The following is a 16,469-nucleotide window of genomic DNA, read 5'->3' as shown; positions in this document are numbered from 1 at the left end:
ATCTAGTCCAATACGTTGATTGGTATTTTATGTTTTAATCATTAAAACCAATAAAGAGATTTGAAATAGTAAGAATACATAACCGTGTTTGTGTATTATATAAACAGAGGGACCATCCTCTGCATGAACTTCACCTCCATAACAATCCCAACTAGAGCTAAGGTCAGCAAAAAGCTTTTGTAAAAAAGTAGGATTTGATTGCAGATTTGAATTTTTTTAAAGGAAAGCTCTCCCCGATGTCAGGAGGGAAATTATTTCAAAGACTCGGTGATAAGCAGAGTGTCTGGTAGACTTATAGTAAGCTCGTAATGGTGGACAGAGTACAAGTTGATGAGAATCAAAAAAATCAGAGTTCTACTTTGAGTGTACAGAAAACTAATTTGGATAAATTGAGAGGGTTTCCTGAATGTAGAGCTTTGTGTGTTAAACATAAAATCTTAAACTCAACATAATACTGAACTGGCAACCAATCAAATTTTCGAGCTTTACATAACAATCAGATGGCTGTATTTTATAACAATTGCAGTCTCTTAAGGTATGTTCCAGCAGCAAATAGGTTGAGAACCACTGCTTTAAAAGACCTTACAAGCAAGATTTTCAGTATATCCCCAATGAATACACTCGAGACAGATCTGCATTCCCGCATGTTTGCAGGCCTGAAAGAGTGATTTGGCCAACTCTGCTCTAGAAGATTTGTTTTAGTAGCTTGCAATCAGATAACATGAAGGCCTCATCAAGATGATTCATTCAGAAGCTGAAGTTACTGTCATACATTTTTGCATGAAGGGCCTGATTTATTAATTTCTCCCCATATAGACTCAAAATGAGAAAAAAAGCTTCACTAAATCAGGTTTTTGTTATGAGAAAGGATAATTGTATAGCAGGGCATCTAGGCCGAAAAAGCACATAGGTGCATAAGTTGTACCTATTTTTTTTAAAAGGGAACGTATGCATCTATATGCCTTTACAGCCCACTAGAAGGCTGCTGCGCAAAATTATACCTATTCTGAGGAAGGCATAGTTTTGTGCATGAATGCGCCAATAAGTATTGTCACTTATGCCTGCATTTTATAAGATGAAGGCGTAAGTGCCAATCTTGCTCCAACTCAGCCCATTCTCTACCCCTATGCGGTTTACATAGTATATACAGGTACTTATTTGAACCTGGGGCAATGGAGGGTTAAGTGCCCTGCCCAGAGTCACAAGGAGCTGCAGTGGTAATTGAACCCAGTTCGTCAGGATCAAAGTCAACTGCACTAACCACTAGGCTACTATTTACATGCACAAATTGTTTATAAAGTTATCCCCTAATGTGCAAGACATCTATTCAATCCAGGCCTTTACACAAGAATGCAGAATAAGTCATTTTTAATTTACAAAGTGCTGTAATTCACTAAATACTCAACTGGCATCATAAAGATCTCACTTTTGCCAAGCAATTTTTTCTCTCTGCAGACTTGTTCTAAGCTCATTATAAAACAAATTACCTGAAGGTAAGAACTGTAAGAGGTCGATATGATTTATGGCTGGCATTACTGCTAAGCTTAGTACCCCAGAAATCATGTATCCACAAATCACCAAGTGAGGTTTCTGCTCTGAGGTCCTGAAAAACAAATTGAAAAATATTACAGAGAATATCTCAAACTTTATAGATATTAGAACTGAAATACAAATGATTTTCATCTCATCTTCCCCAGCCCACACAATGCCCAGCTAGAATCAACTAGACATTGTGCTTTTTACTTTGCATCCCCTTCTCCATGGAATTCCCTTCTCCTCCCCCTTCGGACCGAGCAATCGTTTAAAACCTTCAAGATGTTATTGAAGACATGTTTTTCTAAAAAGGCTTCTCCTCCAGATTAGGCCAGTTTTGATTGTTTTTAGCTCTTCCTGCAGATTGTCCTTTTTTCCTTTCATGTTGTCTTACCTGTTGCCCTATTTGCCCTCTCTCCCCAGTTGGTGCGACTGTGTATCTTTTCTATCCAAGAATATTGTAGTTCCTTTCCCCCTAATTTTGTGTGTATTTTGAATTTGTAAACTGTTGTGATCTGCCAGTCAGATATGGTGGTATGTCAAGCTTAATAAACCAAACCATAACCAATCAAAAAATATTACAATCTAGCAAATGAGTCTCTGTAGCCAAAAAAAAAAAAGGGTGGTGGTAATTCCCCCACTGCAACAAATAGAAGAAGAGAGAAGAAGGAGGGGGAAGACCAATTCAACTAATGACAAACAGCTGCTGTTTGAAGCTCGCGGTTGCTTCATTGGGACTGTGCTGCTAATTGCTCAGCAATTAAATTTGTCATTAGTAGGCAATTTTTCCCTTTTTTTGCTAGTACTGACTTTGTTGAAATTGTGAATATTGTTTTTCTAGTTACTCATACCAGTATCCATTGACTCCTGAGGAAGCACTTCTGTGACGAAACACAGATCTGCATCAAGTTTTTTTTTTACTAAGTTTTTTTGAGGATTTGCTTTGTTTTACCTTTTATTCAACACCAATGGCTAGCCTTGGTCCTCTCCCACTTTCTCTGTAGCCAATCACAGATTTATTCCCTAACCACATTACCTCATTTGAAATGAAAATAGCATATGCATAGCTGGTAAAAACAAAATTAGAACTATGTGCTGCTGATAATTATTCTCTGATCCACAAAGCAGATTTTTTTTTGTTACATTTGTACCCCGCGCTTTCCCACTCATGGCAGGCTCAATGCGGCTTACATGGGGCAATGGAGGGTTAAGTGACTTGCCCAGAGTCACAAGGAGCTGCCTGTGCCTGAAGTGGGAATTGAACTCAGTTCTTCCTGAGCAGTGGCCCTATTCTTCTATTTCTAACATTATTGTTATTTTATCTTTTTTAAATCAAGAAAAGCTTTTAATTGCTCTGGAGAGTAAAAAATATATTTGGTCTCTCCATATTGGACCAAGCATTTACATGGATAAGCAAGAAAAATGGTTCCCTCTAAATTCAATGTTTCCTGTCTCAGTCAAAAACAATTTTCTCCGTTCTTGAGTTGATTTGGTAACATCTGGATAAATCCAAATTTTTCTCTCTGCCAAAAATACAGTTGAGTATCTAAAATAAAGTCTTAGAACCTCATTGAGATCTTGTTGAAACATGAAGGAAACAAGAAGCGTAGCTCAGTAGCATTTTCTATTGATTGTTCCAAAATAGCGGAAATATTATTCACATCAATATTTATATCCTCTCCACCTTCTCCTTCTTTTTTTTCCAGGGATTCTTATGCAGATAATAAATCTTATTAAGAGGAGTAATAGCGTCCTGTGGTATTTTCAACTTTTCAGTCAAGTATCTTTTAAATAAAGGAAAGTTCAGTAGGTGGAGATGTAAACGTCTGTTGAAATTCTCTATCTGCTCAATCTTTTTATGGAGAGCTAATTTATCTTTAATCGAGGCAAAGTAAGTCTTGAAGCTGTTTCACATCATCTTGAATTTGCTTGATCCAAGTGGAAAGATCTTCTTTCACTGACTCAACTGTCTTAACAAGATCTTCAAACATAAGATTCAAAGCTGTTACCTCACTTGAGGATTTCTGAAGTGTTGAGTCCATCCTTTGAAGCATCACCCAAATCTTTTCCAGATTCACCTCCGATGGTATGTCAGGGACTCCAGTTGTACCCTGAGTCCCACTCTCCAGGCTCTCTCGCTGCAACACTGGACCCTTGTAGGAGCCTCGCCCACTACACTTCTGGAAACGTGCTGGCTACCTCCCAGCGAAGCAGTCGATGCTGGATACGGAGTAGTGTTGGAATCAGAGGGGGGAGAAAGAGATGTTTCGTGTCCCAGTAGAGGCTTCACTCCTCTGACTTCCTCCGCAGTGGGACTCACCCCCTAAACTCTAATGGAGATGCTCCGGCGAGGAAACAATCTAATCTCTGCTGGATTGGGGACGACGTTGAGGTAGATGGTGGGACAAACCTCAAAGTCCCTTTTCTCTTTGTATCACAAACCCAGTCAAGGTCTATACTCTATAATTGGTTACACATTATTCTACAAATTACTCACTAGTAACCGTTTAACATTTATAAAAATAATCTTTATTAATGAATATAACCTTACTAAAATTAAATCCATTCCCTTAACCCACTGTTATACATCAATCACTACATACATACTCTCATTCACCAACACACTTAAAACCATAAACAAACACTTTTCCAAAATACTCTTTCAGTACACAATTAAATGACATATATCTGGTAATTTCTCATCATATCAAAATTTCTCAACAACATATGGTTACTGGATGTGTATGACTGTTATCATCATTGACAACACAATGGTTTGCAGCAGGAAAGAATACTTTAACTTTACAAGTTGGTGACTCTGATCCATTGAATGCGATGTGAAAGAAGTTTGCTCTTGTGGGAGACTCCAATTCACTGGATATACAAATGATTAAAGAGTAGTAACCATATGTTGTTGAGAAATTTTGATATGATGAGAAACTACCAGACATATGTCATTTAATTGTGTACTGAAAGAGTATTTTGGAAAAGTGTTTATGGTTTTAAGTGTGTTGGTGAATAAGAGTATGTATGTAGTGATTGATGTATAACAATGGGTTAAGGGAATGGATTTAATTTTAGTAAGGTTATATTAATTCATTAATAAAGATTATTTTTTCTCTTTGTATGAGGCATATTTTCAGGAATAAATATAAAGAAGAAAACAACGGCAGGATCACGCCCCCATCTTGCCACGCCCCCCCCCCCCCCCCCCGGAGGGCTGAAACTTTATACCACAAGTGTTGCAGTTAGAGTGAGAGATGGGCCTGGGTCCCCTTCTCTACAGTCCACTGCACCGACCACTAAGCTATTCCAGGGATCTGCTTGCTGGTCTAACAGGACTGGCCATAATATCTGAAGCTGTCAAAGGCTGGTATGGACTTTTTCACATTTTTGGAGCGGGGCTCATTGACCACTAGAGGAGTAAGGGAGAGTCATGCCTTAATCCCTCCAGTGGTCACCTCGTCATTTAGGGAACCTTTTTGTGACTTAGGCATGACTGAAACAGGTCTAGACCAAAACACCTAACTTTTAGCCCTTGACGTATTTATTTTGTTGCATTATAGCAGAAAAACGTCCTACTTTTGCGAATGCCCAAATCCCGCCCCCAACATGATCCCTTGTGATTTAGATGCACTGCAGATAAAAACATCTCAAATCAGAGTTTCAAAAAATGCCACTTTATGCCATTTTTGAGACATATCTCTCTTTTGAAAACAACCCCCTAAACTTCTTGTTTCTACAGAAACTCAGTAGCTAAAAGAACCATGTTAGAAGTGTACCGAATATTGCTACTATTGTTAAATTTTGAAAGGTGCAGGATTCTAATAAATATCAAAAGTATGAACCTCATTTCAAAAGGACTTGAAGTGCTAAGAATCTATGCTGCTTCTTTCATGTATTTTGTCTGGAGAAAAGAAACCTGAACCTTTGAAACACAGACTTTACCAGTTTGAAATGCAAGGTCTGTGGAAGGTTGCCGAGACTGCTTTCCTCCTTGTTGTAGGATAAGCTGAACAAGACCATCTTGAAATCTTTTATGATAAGTGGAGATTCATTTTGTACTTTTCGTGGGGGCACTTTTGATCTCCCTTTTTCCTGCAATTGCACGGTATTATTTTAACACCAATTCTTTAAAATGCAAAATTAGATGTTGGTCAACAAGCTAATTATACAAGCTTATGTAGCTGAATTATTGTCAGATTTCTTTTTTTTTTAAATTTGATTGTTTAAACTTGCAATTTGGTTTCTGTTCTTTCCAGTCTACCGAAGCAGTTTTATTGGCTACTACCTCAGAAGTAAAAATTTTATTTGCCTAAGTTAAGGCTGCAATACTACTGCAGTTTGATCTTACTGATGCATTTGATACGGTAGACTATAATATTCAGCTGTATAAATTGAGGGGTCCTTTTACACAGGTGCGCTAGCATTTTTAGCAAGCACTAAAGCTGCTAGTGTGCCTTTGTAAAAGGACCCCTGAGTTCTTTAGGTATTGCAGGTAATGTATTGCATTGGATGGAGGAATTCTTAACTGATAGAGGAAGATCCATGAGTATCTTACTCCTGTACCGTGTCGAACAGAATGTCCAGATACTCCAGCGTCTGTGATGGAGTTAGGTGTGTAAAATTTCTCTTGTATTTTTCAAAATTTCCTGTATGTATAATGAAATACTTAATTTAAAAAAAAGCCTTTGGACTATCTGCTTGTTAATTGTTTTTTGTGTTTGCCTATCAGACTGTTTCAAGGCATGCAGCTGAGATGTTCCTTTTCCTCACTGCTTTCTGATCTCACCCTAAAGCCCTTATTACTGGCAATCAAGTTTTCACTGGAGATTCATGGAGTTACATGTCTTGGGGTTGAGTACTGATTACTTATTTTTGCATACTCTAAATACAGTATCAAGTGGTGGTGGAAATAACTATAAACACATATACTGATGCTCACAATTCCCACTACTTAATAAGGAGAAAATGGACATGTACTAAAACTTAGTCATGCCTAATAATGTGTCATTGGTGAATTACTGGGGAGAAAAAGCCTCAAGGTGCCCGGATCATCGTGGATCACACTGGCTACAGTTCATCCCATTGACCAATCACTCGGTCTTAAGGGAAGGGAGGGAGAGACACTGGACCCATGGGAGGGTCTGGGAGAGGCACGCTGGACCCATGGGTGGCTGGAAGGAAGAGAGGTGCTGGACTCATGGGGGGCTGGGAGAAGGAAGAGAGGTACTGGACTCATGGGGGGCTGGGAGAGAGGTGCACAGGACTCATCAAAGGGGCAGGAGGAAGGAAGAAAGGTGCTGGACCCATCGAGGGGCAAGAGGAAGGGAGGCACTGGACCCATTGGGGGGGGCAGAAGGAAGGAAGAGAAGAGCTGGACCCATCAGGGGCAGGAGGAAAGGTGCTGGACCCATGGGGGTCAGGAGGAAGAAAGAGCTGCTCTGGACCCATGGGGGGGGGGGGCAGGAAGAAGGCAGAGAGGCACTTGACCCATGGTAGAGATGGGAGACAGATGCTGACCCATGGGGACTTGGAGAGAGATGCTGAACACACAGTGGGCTGGGAGAGGAACAGAAGACCCAATGGAGGGGCTGGGGGAAGGAAAAGAGGCACTGGACCCATTGGGGGCAGGAGGAAGGAAGAGAAGGGCTGGACCCATTGGGGTCAGGAGGAAGAAAGAGTTGCTCTGGACCTATGGGGGGTAGGAGGAAGAAAGAGTTGCTCTGGACCTATGGGGGGCAGGAAGAAGGAAGAGAGGCACTGAACCCATCAGGGGGGTAGGAAGAAGGTAGAGAGGCGCTTGACCCATGGTGGGGGAGACAGATGTTGACCCATGGGGGGACTTGGAGAGAGATGCTGAACACATGGTAGGCTGGGAGAGGAACTCAAGACCCAATGGGGGGGGGGGTCTGGGGGAAGGAAGAAGGGCACTAGACCCATGGGAGGAAGAGGGCTTGTAGAGAGACGCTGGACCCATGGTGGGGGCATGGGGAAGAAAGAGAGACACTGGACCCATGGAGGGTGCTGGGAGAGAGGCAATGGCCCCACAGGGAGGGCTGGGAGAGAGGCGCTGGCCCCACGAAGGGGGCTGGGAGGCAGGGAGAGAGTTGCTGGACCCATGAGAGGGCTAGGAGAGGTGCTGGACTCATGGGGGGGCTGGAGGGCTCAGAAAGAGGCACTGGCCCCACGGGGTGGGGTTAGGAGGCACCGGCTCCACGGGGTGGGGGTTAGGAGGCACCGGCCCCACAGGGTGGGGGTTAGGAGGCACCAGCCCCACGGGGTGGGGGTGGGAGAGAGGCACTGGCCCCACGGGAGGACAGGGATAAGGGAGAATGGTGCTGGACCCATGGGGGAGGCTAGAAGGCAGGGGGAGAGGTGCTGGACCCATGGGGGGTTGGAAAGAAGGGAGACACATTGGTGTGGGGAGGAAGAGAGGGGAGAAGCTGGACACAGGGAGGTATACAGAATTAGTAGGGAGATGATGGGCATGGATGGGAGCATAGGGACAGGAACACAAAGGGGAGATGCTGCATATGGACACACAGCGACAATGCCATACATGGGGGCGAGGGGGTACGGAAGAGGGAAGATGCTAGGCATGGGAGAGAACAGGAACACAGAAGAGATGCTGGACAGAGGAGTGATCCTGGACACAGGTGGAGAGGACAGGGATATACAGTGGTGATGATGATAAATGCAGGGAGATGGACACAGAGGAGATGTTGGACAGGAAAGTATAGGGGACACAGTAAAGGGAGATGCTGAACATGGGAAAAGATAAGTACACAGAAATGGAAGATGGATGGTGAGCATGGAGAAAGAAGAAAAGTCAAATGGGCAGGAGACCCTGGTGAGTGAGCTAAGAGAAGATCGAGGGGGAAAGAGCCTGGGACAAACATTATTTGAAAAATAAAATAACCATACAAAAAAAAAGGTAGGAAAAAAATATTTTCATTTTGTGATTAGAATAGGTCAGATTTAAAATGTGTATCCTGCCAGTGCTGGTTTTAGACATGGCCGGGACACAGGGAAAACATTTGGGAGGGGACCACACTATCTTCTTTAGGTTATAGCAGACTTAGGGCTCTCTCTGGCTGGGGGCAATTGTCCTAGTTGCACTTCTCTAACACCATCCCTGGCATGTATGAGCTTTGTATTTTGCAAGGTGTAGAAGGAAATGCATCTCTATTTCTTTGATGTGGCTTCTTGGGGGTTTGGTTTAATATACCTTAATCAGTTTTGATCAGCTATTATGTATTTGGCATTTCTGTTCTGTGTGTGTGACCAAGGTATTCTGTTAGCATGAATTTTCTATGTAACATTCTGTAGTAATTCAGGTTGTTCAGTTTTCCCGATAGTGGAGGATATTTGTGATGAGGGAGGGGGAGGGGACACAGGAGTTGTTTGTGATTTATAAAACGAGTTGTACAGAATATCGTTTCTTTTTATACTTTAATAAAATTATTTAAATATAAAATCATAACTGTTTGAGGCTTGTGGGGATGGGATCAGACAGTGCTCATTGCAAAAGGCTATGTTCTCTGTTTCTGTCTACTAGTAAGGTGGCATAATACATCTGGACTGGTCTATCAGGATAAGAGGCCCTTAAGTATTATAAAGTAAAACCTAGTGCATAGATACAGTAAAATACATGCAAGTTAAGTACTTTTAAAAAGCACGATTTAAATAGTGCTCTGCACTGGGAGATTCTGGCATCCTGTAATAGGAAGTGTTTGATTTCCTCTCCAGACAGCAAGAAAAATTATGACAATACAGCTTAGTTCCGTACAGCAATAGTAGATTTTATTTACTGCTTTTATTGGAACCTTGTTAATTCTTGAAATGAACTCATTTTGAATCCTACTACCTCTCAGCAGCCTATTTGTGGCAAATTTCTATATAGTAACAAATAAGACAATACTACTTTAACTGTTGATTACTCTCTCTCTATTTCATATTCTAGGAGAATATGCAACTCCAAATCATAAATGCATACTGCATTATCATGCCCATTTCATTCAGAAAACAGACAATAAATTGGCAATAAAATTACCAGGATCCTTGAGGAATTAGATGAAGAATATAGCTGTTTTTCGATTTGAAAATAAACAGCTTATACATTTAATGACACTGAGTGGCTAGGTATGTGGCTATTCAAGCCACTGATTTAATTCAACAGCCCTACCAAAAGCCAAAGCACTGATTTACTTTGACAACATGAGACAAATAACATCTGAATTATAAAAGGTGACAAGGATGTAGGAAGAAAATTATTTTAGTACAGTTTTGTGAAGCTTGAAAATATCTCCAGAGATGCACCAGTCTCTTGCAAAACAATTTAATTTTTCTTTAGCAACACTATTTTCTACCACATGCAGTCTATCACACGCATTGCTATTCTTCCAACCCAAAAGAAGTTGGAAAGAATTAGACAAAAGGGATCAAGAATGTCTGTCTGGGGGCAAAATAACTCTGAATATTTAACAGACAAAACTTGGCATTAGGGGAAACCATTAGAAAACAAAAAAAAGACATGAAGTTCAAAATGAGCCTGATCAGGATGGAGTATCATCAATGGCCTCCCTCCAGTGGGAACCTAAGTTTAGGGCGGGCAGGGAAAATGCTACCTTTGTGAGATGGGAGCAGAAGGGAGTGGTGAAATTTCGGGATGTGCTTCATGGGAGTGGGATGTGGAGTTTTGAGGAGGTGTGTACCCGGTACAGGATTCCTGCGGGTGAGGGATTCGCATATATGGAATTAAAACACTTTATAGACAAAGAGGGGTGGAGGAGAGGATACCCACGGGAAAGGGAAAGTTTAGAAAATTTGTGGATTATGTTGGGGAGAGTCCCAAAACCTATATCGGTGATATACCGGTTCTTTCAAGGGGACGAGGATAAAACATATTCATTTCAGGAAGCATGGGAAAGGGATCTGCAGTGCCAATTTACAGAGCGGGAATGGGAAGATATATGTGGGGAAGTACAGAAAGCCTCGGTTTGTGTGTTAATACAGGAAAATGCGTATAAAGTGCTAACGCGGTGGTATTACACACCAGAGAGGTTGAAGATGTATTCAGGAGCATCAGATGAGTGCTGGAGATGTAAAGCACAGAAAGGCACATTTCTACATGTGTGGTGGACATGCCCGGGGGTGGTAGTATTTTGGCAGGCAGTGACGAAAGCGCTGGCCCGAACCATGGTAGTTTCTCTGGTGTGCGGTCCATGGGAGTGCTTACTGGGAATGTATAATGAGCGAGAGCTGTGGGAGGAGAGTAAATTTATGCGGTGGGGATTGGCAAGTGTCTTATTGCATGCTGCTGGAGATCAGTGGATCCCCCAAATATAGGGGATTGGAAGTGAGACTTTTGTGGCACATGGAGCGTTTAACGGTATATAGGAGGGAGGGAGAGCTTAGACGTAAAAGGGGATGGACAAGACTTCAACAAATGATTGAGAAACTTTAGAGGGGTTTGGGACACATTCCAGGGAGGGGAGACGGGTAGGGGGAAGGGGGGAGGGTATTGGGGGTAATGTTCATTCCACCACCTGTGTTAGGTAAGAGAATAGCTAAGCTGGGGATAACACGGGGGGAACATGGTTGGAGGGAATTGTTCAAAGGGAATAGTTTGGAATTAACAGGTTGTGATGTTTTGTAATACCAGTTAGTTGGAAAGTGTATGTTGAGACCATGCAATGAGACGGAAACATAAGCTGCTGTATATTTAATGGTTCTAAATGCAAAAAATACTCAATAAACATCTAAAGTTTAAAAAAAAAAAAAAAAAAAAAAAGAGCCTGATCAGACAAGGGGTTCCAGGGTACCAAACTTCCCCCCCCCCCCCTATATCTCTATCTAGATATATCTATATACACACACAGGGATTTTATCTCCTTCAATCTAGCTCAATGCATTATTTAAAGAGTAAAACTTCCCTTCTGTTTTTAATTATCTTGTCTTATCATGCTGCACAAAAAAAGAAATACTACCATAGTAAAAGAAAAATATAATCCTTAAACTTTTTAAGTGAAAGGAGGAATTCTCAGACATATCTCTCACCCATGAGGGGATATCCACTACAAAGGTGAATTACCACCTAAAAGATGGACAAGCTTCTTGATCACTGAATATCCTCACTTATTTTTTTTTTTTAAAGAACACACTGTGCCGCTAAAAGCTTTTCCCAATAGCTGCTAAGCGGGTGCACTTGTTAAATATTTTTCCACAGATTGTGGCAGAGTGAATCAAAACTCCGCAGTGTCAGGCATGAGATGGGATCTTGCCAGTCAGAGCCACCGATCTTTGGAAGTTCGGATTATAGAAGAGGAGTTGTGGTGCAACAGCTGCTGGGTGTTTCCTCACTCAGAAACTATGAATTAAGTACTGCACCTTTATCTTTCAGTGGCTTTAGTTTAAGCAATGTGAAAGGAGAATGTGTGAAATGAGAAATGATCCATTGTTTGATTATTCCATATGTGAAATGAGAAAAGATCTATTGTTTGTATTATTTCATTACTGGTTTCTGTGTGCAGTTTTCTATATGCTGGTGGGGAAACAGATACATTAACTATGATGATAGTGGCTTAGCAGCTCAGTTACTTATATGTTTGAAGTCTCAATAGTTAAAGATAATATTTTGAGGCTCATATATATGGTTATCGCTTTTTATTACTGTACTAGTAAAAAAGGCCCGTTTCTCACACTAGTGAAACGGGCACTAGCAAGGTTATCATGTAATGGCAATTATGTTTTTGAGGGAACCGTTAGGAGAAATGTTCCGTCATGATAAGTAATAATTGGGAAGGGTGCATAATGAGTAATATGCTCCAGGGGTATGATTGTTTTATCTATGTTTTTTTTTGTTTTAATCTTTCTTTTTTTTGTGATTTTTATTTATATTATTTTTTAAAAGATAAAGAGTACGCAGACTCCATCCATGTCCAGCATTTCCACTCTCTTCCCTCCCCTCAATCCATGTCCAGCATTTCTCCTCGCTTCTCTCCCCTCCATCCATGTGCATCTCCTTCCTGACTTCCCTCCCCTCCATCCATCGTCCAGCATTTCTCCTCGCTTTTCTCCCCTCCATCCATGTGCATCTCCTTCCTGACTTCCCTCTCCTCCATCCATCCATGTCCAGCAACTCTCCATTCTCCCCTGCCCTCTCCTCCATCCACCCATATCCAGCAAATTTTCTCTCTCCCCTGCCCCCATTCATCCATGTGCAGCAATTCTCCTCTCTCCCCTGCCCTCCCCTCCATCCATCCAAGTCCAGCAATTCTCCTCTCGCCCTTGCCCTCCTCTTCAATTCCAGCCATCTCTTCTCTCCCCCTGCCCTCCTCTCCAATTCCAGCCATCTCTTCTCTCCCCCTGCCCTCCCATCTATGTCCAGCAATTCTCCCTGCCCTCCATCAGCTCCCTGACAGCCCTCCTCTCCGTTCCTTCCCCCCCGCCAACGCGCGTTTAACCATTTTACTTTCAGGCGCAGCGACAGCAGTGAAGACGACAACACAGCTTCTCCCTTCCCTCACACAGTGTCCCGCCCTCGCGGAAACAGGAAATGCATCATTGCAGAAGGTGGGACACTGTGAGGGAAGGGAGAAGCTGGAGGCGAGCCCACTGTGTTGTTCTCTTCACTGCCGTCGCTGCGCCTGAAAGTAAAAGGGTTAAACAAACGCAAGGGGGGGGGGGGAGGAATGGAGAGGAGGGCTGTCGATCGGGGAGCTGAGGGCAGGAAGGAGCGGAGGGACCGTCCAAGAGCTGCCTGGCTGCAGTGCTGCTGCGCCAGGCAGCCCTGCGTTTGAGGGGGGTGCAGCAGCCAGGGGAAGGTCATGGTTGGGCTAGGGAGGCTTAGCTTCCCCAAGCCTCTTATATGGGGAGCCTATGACTATCCTCCCATCCCATCCATGTCCATCAATTCTCCTCTTTTGTTTGAATTCTGTGTTACAGTTGATATTATTTGATGTTATTGATTGATAAATTGTTTGTCTTTCTAAAATCAATAAAATTCTTGCCCTGCCCTCCCCTTCGATGTCCCACGATTCTCTCCTCCTATCATCTCGCCTCCAGCGTTCCCTTCCCCCTCATTGTTCAGCCCTCTGACGTCATTACGTTTTAACGTGAGGGTGGGGCAATGAACGGGAATGCATGTTACAAACCCAGGCATCCAGAAGTAGAATGTTGGGAGGTGCAAATCGTTATATAGGATCTTTTGTTTTATATTGTTGCAGGTTTGCAAAGAATTACGCATTGAGAAAAGCTTTGCAGTGGATATCCCCGCATGGGCAATTATATCTCTGAGAATTCCCTCTTCCACTTCAAAAAATTTAAGGATTATATTTTCCTTTTACTATGGTAGTATTTCTTTTTTTGTGTGCAGCATGATAAGACAAGATAAGTAAAAACAGAAGGGGTGTGTTAATCTTTAAATAATACACTGACCTAGATTCAACTAGATATACATATAGGCTGAGTGGAGGAGTGGCCTAGTGGTTAGGGTGGTGGACTTTGGTCCTGGGGAACTGAGGAACCGAATTCGATTCCCACTTCAGGCACAGGCAGCTCCTTGTGACTCTGGGCAAGTCATTTAACCCTCCATTGCCCCATGTAAGCCACATTGAGCCTGCCATGAGTGGGAAAGCACAGGGTACAAATGTAACAAAAATAAAAAAATAGGTTCACTCACAGTTTTTTGTACTCTGTTTTTTTATTATATTTTGTTATTAAATTACTGGTAGTCTTGTTTTGGGATTTTTTAAATATATATATTTGTTAAAACTACTGATTGAATTATACAGTTTTCTCATTAGTTGCTGTGTAGTGCTAATATCTGTTGCTGTGAGTTTTGTCAAATTAAGGCATTAGCACACTACCTACATAGTTTCGGTTCAAACGTTTAGGCCATGTGAGTTATGCTCAGGAGGCTAAGATTGACAAATCTTTTTTCAGGACTCAGGATTTTTTTGCACTAATGTCCAGAAGCTACATGGAAGCTAATGTGTCTGGACATTTTTCAGAAGCTAAAATCTTTTATCTGCAGTTCTCCAATCCACCCTCTCCAAAGTGAGTGAGCCTGCCCTGCCTGCTTCTAGTGTTATTAGCAGCAGAGATTGTGGGTTGGATCCAGTCAATAGGAAGGCAGTGGGCATAGAACACTAAACGGCAGCTCTAGCCACAGAAAGTGAGATGAGCTGTGGTGCTGCATAAGGGAGATTTCTGCATTTGGTGGGGGAAGCGATGGGAGAAGCAGCATGCATAGGTCACCTTTCAAACTACCTTCCCCTTTCATCTATTCTACCTATCAGTTACAAAAAAGTCAATACCAATATAGAAACACATCCATACACATACACACATACAGAAACGAACAGATAACATACATTGTGAAATTTAGTCATACCTGTTAAATTCCTTTCCTTTAATCAGGCTGTAACATCCTTAACAAGCGGGGTGTTAACCCTTCGTGCCAGCAAAGATAGAGAAACTGATAATTTCCAGCGACATTATCAACATAACCTGCTAGTAATCATAAGAAAGTTCCAGTATTCCTCTGCCAAGGCAGCAGAAGATGCCACAGGACACACCTATGCCCCAAAACACAATGCAGTTTTAAAGGAATTGCTTTTTTTCTCTTTTTTGAACCACCACTGGAGAAAAGGACAGAATCCCAAGAGTTGCAGAAGTCACAGTGTTCCGCGGTAGGGTTCAAAGATGGTGCAGCCCGATTAAAGTAAAGGAAATTAACAGATACGACCAAATTTCACCTTCTTAGAGTCTGGGTTGTATCATCTTTAACAAGCGGGAAATACCCAAGCAGACTCACAGGGCAGAAGACAATGCCTCCTGAATGACAGTCTTGCCAAAGTCCAAACAGGCTCTGGCTATCAACCTGTAATGCTTCACAAAGGAATGTAGCAATGACCAGGTCACCGCCCAACGTCCTCAACCTAGCATGCTCTTGTTTGTTCTTGCAAAAGTTAACAGTCTCAACAGCTGCCTTGATTCAACATACAATGGAGGCCTTGGACGTCGCCTTAACCTTCCTGAGCCCATGGAAACAGACACAAAGATAATCAGAGGAGAAACTCATTTGTCTTCTACACGTGTCTTAACAGAACCCTGTGGACGTCCAGCTTATGGAGCCTCCTGGAAGCAGAATCCAAATCCCTCTCCGCAAAGGAGGGCAGGCAGATGAACTGATTCACATGAAGGAGGAGATCACATTAAGGAAGAAAAAAAAAAAGTGTGGATAGACACAAATCCTCCAAGAGAAAGCAATACAGGTCTCGACACAACAGAGCTTGAAGCCCAACACCTTCAAGGCTGACTGTTTTCAGAGTGAGGTCCTTGATAGAGGCCAACTTGAGAGTCTCAAAGGTAGTACAGAAAAGAACATTCAGCACCAAGTTCAAATACCAGGAGGGAAGAGACGGTCAAACATGGGGAACAAATGAGCAATCCCTTTCAAAACCTATGCAATGGCTCTTTGAGCAGCGAGGGAGAGATCTCAGATCTTGCCATGAAAACAGGAAAGAACTGCCAGCTGAACCTTTAGCAAGTTCAGCACCAGCTCCTGCGTGAAACCCTTCAGTAGAACCCTGAGAACTTCGGAAATCTATACCTTCCAAGGAGAAAGCAAGCATTGGACACACTAGCTCTCAAAGACCTTCCAAACCCAGACAGAGGCCAGGGAGTTGGAAGACTTGCATGCCTTAAGCAAAGTGGCAATCACCGTTTCTTCACTAAGTGTTGCCTCTCAAGGGCCAAACCATAAGCCAAAAGGAATCCAGATATTTCACATCTCTACTGGGCCCTGCCTGAGCAATCTGCGACCCCTGGGAAGACAAAGCAGATTGCCCACCAACAGACAAACCAGGTCGACCTACCACAGCCTACAAGGCCAACCTAGCAACACTAGGAGTACTAGAAAGGGATGG

The 16,469-nt window shown here is 42.5% G+C and overlaps 1 protein-coding gene across 2 annotated transcripts in view; it reads right to left on the bottom strand.

Moving 5' to 3' along the window:
- LOC115469062 (protein O-mannosyl-transferase TMTC4-like) overlaps positions 1–16,469 on the bottom strand; it is a 162,684-nt gene that overhangs the window by 111,456 nt on the left and 34,759 nt on the right. For both annotated transcript variants that reach the window (XM_030201344.1, XM_030201345.1), the window contains exon 3: positions 1,488–1,603. In XM_030201344.1, the coding sequence (XP_030057204.1) occupies positions 1,488–1,603 (116 nt within the window). The remainder of the gene's footprint in view (positions 1–1,487; positions 1,604–16,469) is intronic.

Source organism: Microcaecilia unicolor, chromosome 4, assembly GCF_901765095.1.
Source record: "Microcaecilia unicolor chromosome 4, aMicUni1.1, whole genome shotgun sequence".
Classification (NCBI taxonomy): domain Eukaryota; kingdom Metazoa; phylum Chordata; class Amphibia; order Gymnophiona; family Siphonopidae; genus Microcaecilia; species Microcaecilia unicolor.
This window is presented reverse-complemented; position numbering and strand designations above follow the sequence as displayed.